At 35.2% G+C, this 5,790-nt stretch overlaps 1 protein-coding gene across 2 annotated transcripts; it reads right to left on the bottom strand.

The window, feature by feature from the left end:
• Positions 1-380: 380 nt before the first annotated feature.
• Positions 381-5,363, bottom strand: LOC108983880. 2 transcript variants are annotated; one of them, XM_018955663.2, is made up of 11 exons: positions 5,178-5,363; positions 4,984-5,068; positions 4,680-4,756; positions 4,561-4,585; positions 4,373-4,466; positions 4,175-4,241; positions 3,978-4,074; positions 2,317-2,498; positions 1,391-1,618; positions 1,201-1,317; positions 381-850 (listed from the first exon to the last, which is right to left on the bottom strand). In XM_018955663.2, exons 1-11 carry the CDS (start codon positions 5,253-5,255, stop codon positions 785-787), a joined length of 1,116 nt encoding a protein of 371 aa, XP_018811208.1. In that variant the 5' UTR covers positions 5,256-5,363; the 3' UTR covers positions 381-784. The 2 variants fall into 2 exon arrangements, with proteins under 2 accessions (XP_018811208.1, XP_018811207.1); XM_018955662.2 differs by having other exon boundaries at positions 4,373-4,469; positions 5,178-5,362.
• Between the last annotated feature and the right edge of the window lie 427 nt (positions 5,364-5,790).

The following is a 5,790-nucleotide window of genomic DNA, read 5'->3' on the forward strand; positions in this document are numbered from 1 at the left end:
GAACTGCCTTCTTAATTAGGGGTTCATAACTATTGCCTGTCGGCTTTCAAATATAATGTTTTATTGTCTCTTTCTGAGGTAGCACTGTCATGATCATGTTCTCCACAACCAAAAACAAAGGCCAAGCTGTCTTTCATCGAAAAAATGAAAAAATGAAAAAACAAAAAAAAAAACAAAATAGACCGATCGAGTTGAATTCAAAAGTTCACGTTTTGATCTCTTGCATTTTCTCCACAAACAATACTGATAGCATGCCTACATATATATATATATATATATATATATCTATTATCTCTATTATACTGATAGCATGCCTATATATATATATATATATATATATTATATCCACTAGAGAAACAAGTATTAAAGAACTAGGTTTATCTCAAATGAGTGCTTTATAAGAAAGATCACGTTATTGCCGACTTTGTAGGTTCATTGTATTATATATTCAAATCTACCATTACAAGAGAGATACCAACACCGTAATTTTGTGCAAGCCTCACCCAAATAATGATGCTGACCAATATTACATTCCAGCGAAAGAATGAAAGGATAAATTATCCAAAAATATCTCCATCTAATTATCACAACAGATCTAGGAAGGGCATCATCCTAAATAACTCATAAGCTAGCCTCAGCTGCAATACACGGATCGGTATGGCCAACTCAAAATCCCAGGAAAAGAATATACCAATAACAAAAAGAAACTCACTTTCTCCTTCTAAATGTAAACTCTTCGTACTGGTGTTGCACTAGTAATGCCAAAATTTTTTACCAAAATACTTCAGCCTCTCCTCGATGTAAGACTCACCCTTTTTCCTTCCACATGAAACTTCTGACTACCTTGTATCTGCGGTTACAACCCAATAGTTCATGAATTGCACAAAAAAATAAAAAATAAAGTGAAAGAAACACACAAAAATTATACATCTTCATATTTGAATAGAGTATCCTTCCTCAGTATTTACTTTTACTGATGAACCAAAGGACCAACTCTTAATATTAATATAACTCTTAAGGATCTCAGTTTGTTACTGTGCCTAGTAGTTCAAACTTAAAATGAAAATAAACAGTGCTCAGTAGTTCAAACTATCTAAGGAATTATAAAAATTGGCAAGAAAAACTTTTTTTTGGGCTACTTTCCATTTTTCTTCCAAGGATTAAAATCATAAAATTGTAACACTACCTAAAAAACAATACCTTTTGTTTCAGGTAAGCTAGAGCATCTCTCCTTGAAGAGAAGTTCGAAAAAACAGAAGATGAATGCTCATCAATAAGAAGTTTCAGCTGTTTCAGCTTCAATGACTCTCCAGGTACCTGAAATCAGCCTTCAATCAGTGATAAAGAGAATTTGCAACATTAAAACAAATTTCAGTTCTGGAAGACCAACCTGTCGAAGAAGCTTTTTGCACAGCTTCTTCAACTTCACTTTGGGTTCATCAGTCCTTTCCTCTTCTGATGAGTCGTCACGTTTTCGTTTAGCTAAATAACCAAGATCTGTAGAATCTTCATTCTCACTATCACTAAATGATGTCTTTTTCCCCTGAAAGTGGCAACCAGCTACTTTTTTTGGCCGGTCCCTAATACCTAGTCCTTGCTTTCCAGTCGTGGCTTTATCCTGAAATGAAAAGAATGCATCAAAACTCAAACGTCTAAACTTTATGTCTCACTATGCTTTTCCTTCCTTACACTCAGCAAACTTCTTATTATGATAAACAAATTACCAGACTACAAGGTCTGCAGAAAATCTGTCAGCATATTACATGATTAACCAAATTATCAGCCATCCCTCACTAGTCACCGTCATTAATTACTTAACTTTCAGACATTGATGAAATTAAATGATTTTGAATTAGGAATAAAATGGCATAAACTTGCAATTATTTTCTCATCACAAGAGTGCCTCCTCCCAAGTCCACCCGAACCCCAAAAAGAAAACTATCAGCCCCTTCTTTGTCCACAAAAACTCCAGATATGTCACCAAACATTTGTCCTAATGAAAACAATTTTTTTTTTACCTTCCGCAAATAGCCATTTCCTCATATTCAGACCACAAGACTATATACGTTTTTATGTTTAAATGTAGAAGTAATGGCAGGATTGTGGACGCTAAATTGCTAATCTATGACAAGTAGGTGATGGAGGATCTAACCAGTTCCTTTAAAATGTGTTTTAATAAAGAGTGCAACATATATGGTTGGAGAATGAAACATGTTTTGCCAAAAAAATGAGTTAAAAAAAAACAAAAACAAAAACAGGCGCAACCAGAGTGCATGGGAAGTATTTGTGTAACACCTATCAAGAAGAGGAACATACTTGGACAAGATTATATAGTTTCTCCTGATCATCTTCAAAAAATACAGTTCTCTCGCCACAGGTTTGAGAATTATCAATTATCAGAGATTTCTTTCTCATAGACTCTGCTCCAAGGAAACCTGCTGAGATAAACCCATAGTTATGGCCCCACCATTCTGGAGAAACACCTTCAGCTTTGTCTCCTGTCACAAAGTGATAAGGCTTTTCAAATAGCAATTGGTTTAACCTATCTTATCTAGCCAACAGGACACAGTAAGAGATATTTACAAGGATTTACAGTTAACAGAATACTTTTCACATATTACATGATGCAGAAAAATGTTTGGAAGAGAACTGGAATTCCATTGCCCACTACAGGTTATAAGAAAAGGAGTCTTGATAGAACATATTTCTTTTTTGATAAGAAGAGCCTTGATAGAACATATTGACAGCACAAGAAGGGAAAGAACTTCAGATTTCAGAGTTTGACCAAATTCCAACCCAACCTTTGACAGAATACTACTACTTTTTCTTATATAAGTACAGAAGATAACTACCTGAAAAACATGTCAGCATTTTTCTATCAGGCATATGGCAGATGCTTTTCACATTGAGTAACATATTAGAGTAGTAAACAATCTTCTTGTTACCCCAAGTCTGATCTCTTTTTCTCTAACATCAAACATATATTTTTTCTTATATTATTGCTCATTAACTTCAGTGCTTCAATGGGAGAACCAAGAGTTGACAATAAAACAAGTAGATTTTGAGGTAGAAAATATCAGACATTAATTCCTTCTGTTCTTAGAGCACACAAGGTGACACTTATCAGTCAATAACAATGTATCCATCATCTTAAGTGATCTTTTATTTTTCAATTGCAAGCATAAATCAATAACCAAAACGATAAAAGAAGCTTACCCTTAGACCAATATCAACACCTTTTGATAATTAAGTCAATATTATTAATTGTGCAAAGGGTGCAACCCAAGTACACAGGGTGTATACAAGCGGTGTGGAGCCATCTAACTAGAGATGAAACAAAAACAAGATGACATAAAATTTATGTAAATAAAACTACACCCATTAAGTCAATGTTCAAGACACGAGGGTCTTTAGCAGTATAGAACAAAACTCATCCACTGACTTCATACAGCCTTCAAAGATCCTCGCATTTAGTTCCTTCCGCACAGACCATATCATGCAAAAAGGAAACATCCTTCAACTTCGACATTATATTAGCCTATGCTATCACGCAAAAGTCATGTAAAATGCCAAAATAATATTCAAAAAGAAAATAGAATTATCCTCTCTTCCTAATGAAATTATTAGTGAAAATTCTACCCCCTCAATGCCTAAAATCTCAACTTCTTTAATAAAAAGTATATTTCAAATGTCTGCTGAATCACACATTTTCAGATGTATCATGACCATTACCTAGCTTCAGAAACAATATTACAAGGATAAACCTCTCAAGCAATATGATTGTTAGTAAAATATCATCCCACACACACAGAGAGAAGCAGCACAATGAAAACAAAATATAGGAAACTACCGTTTTACTTTGAGAATAGCAAAGAGAGTTTAATTATATTGATCAAAGGAATGCCATATACAGGAAACAAACACATTATAAAAATCTCACCACATTATTCAAACAAATGGTCAAAGCCAAAAATTACCTTCACTATAGAAAAATTGGCTTTCCTCTGGCTTTGCCAATTCCAATTCACCATCTAGATCAGGATTTTTTCCTGAAGACTCCTCGGTCTTTTTGACCTAGGGTACACATACACGGGATATTAGGAAGAAAATTATAAAACAAAAAAGATGAACATAGATACATTAGTTTCGTGAGAAATATGCTTTCATGACCTACAAGAATTCCTTCAAGATCCTTAGAAGAATAGGCATGCACAAGCTTTCCTCTCTCTCTCTTTTTATATCTGATTATCAGCAAGAAACCAATCAGTAGTGAACACTCAAAACACCCAACACAGGAATCTTATAAAAGAAAATCACAACTACGTGATCTAATTCCTTATCAAAAAGAAAAATAAAAGAAAATCACAGCTACCTTCCCTGTGGTCGAGTAGCCTTCACGACTGGAACCTGAAGATCGTCAGATGCATCGTTGTCAGTGCCTACTTCAGCCGAGTTCTTCTCAATACCTACTGTGCAAATACAATAATACTCCGTACGTCAAATTGTAACATTAAGGTGGCTACAATATTAAGTCAATGTCATTATCTTATACTCTCATACCTTCATTGCTGGATTGTATAGCTTGCTGCCAATCAAAAAAAAACAAAACAGATTTGTTAGCGAAATTAAAACGTATTTTGTACTGATCCTCGTTTTGGAGGAGTGAACGCCTTACATACCACTTTCAACCTTTTGAGGATATTGTCAAATTGTGTGGTATCAAATGCCCAACTGTTTGGCTTCTCTACACCAATACCTATCCCAGAATCCAACGATAAAGAAAAAGAAAGTCACTTCGAGAGCCTAGCATCAATACATAAGTAAGATTCATTGATCCAACCACGCTTTTCCCTTACTAGGCCGCTAATAGTTGTAGATTTGGAATTAAAAATTTGGACATATTTCCGTTCCTAACTTTTTTTTCTTCTCGGAATTCAAACAAGCAAAAACATTTAGATAAAAAAAACAAATAAAAAGACTAACCAGTAGTGTCCTGTTTGTTCTTTACTCTAACGTGTCCTTTGATTCCTTGCTTGTCTTTCCCGAGCCCTTCTCCTTCTTCCCATCCCTTTTAAGAGAATAAAAAAAAAAAAAGGTAAAAAAAAATCACCCAAGCTAAATCCTCGAAGAAATAAAGTAGAGAGAAAAAGAGAATTCAGGGAGAGGAGTGAGAGCACCATTTGTTTCATGAGGCGGAAAGCAGCAGATTGTCTGGCAACGCCGACATAGCAGAGGGGAGCTTCGGGAGAGGCCATGCCTGGTGCGAAGTCGTTCTTCGCCTTAGGCCGACGATCCAGAGCCGTCCCTCGCTCTCTCTGTGTTTCTCTGCGGAGGTCGAATAAAGAGAAGCACAAGGAGAAGCGACCGAGCTCAAAACCTAAAGACGAAGCGAGCGGGACTATGGTGCTTCTCTTGTTCAGCCTTTTGGTGGGGTTTTATCTTTAGACGGTTTTGATTCGATCGTATGCCTCATCTCATTAAAGGACGGCCAGTACGAATGGAACGGTTGGATTAACAATCCGAGGGTCAGCATTTGCAGTCTTTGAATTTTGTCCGTCAGGACGACGTCGTTGTCTTTTGAGTGCCCTGTTAAGATAAAAAACACAAGTAGAATACGATTTTTATACAACTTAATAATAATAAAATCTTAATTTGTAATATTATTTCACTTTTGATTTAATTATCGATGCTTTTAAATTTTTTAGAAAAATATATACTATTTACTATAAAGAGGTAAAATAGTTGTGGACCGATTGTTATCATTGTTTTAAATATCGTATCGTACCGTAC

This window comes from Juglans regia, chromosome 2, assembly GCF_001411555.2.
Source record: "Juglans regia cultivar Chandler chromosome 2, Walnut 2.0, whole genome shotgun sequence".
Classification (NCBI taxonomy): domain Eukaryota; kingdom Viridiplantae; phylum Streptophyta; class Magnoliopsida; order Fagales; family Juglandaceae; genus Juglans; species Juglans regia.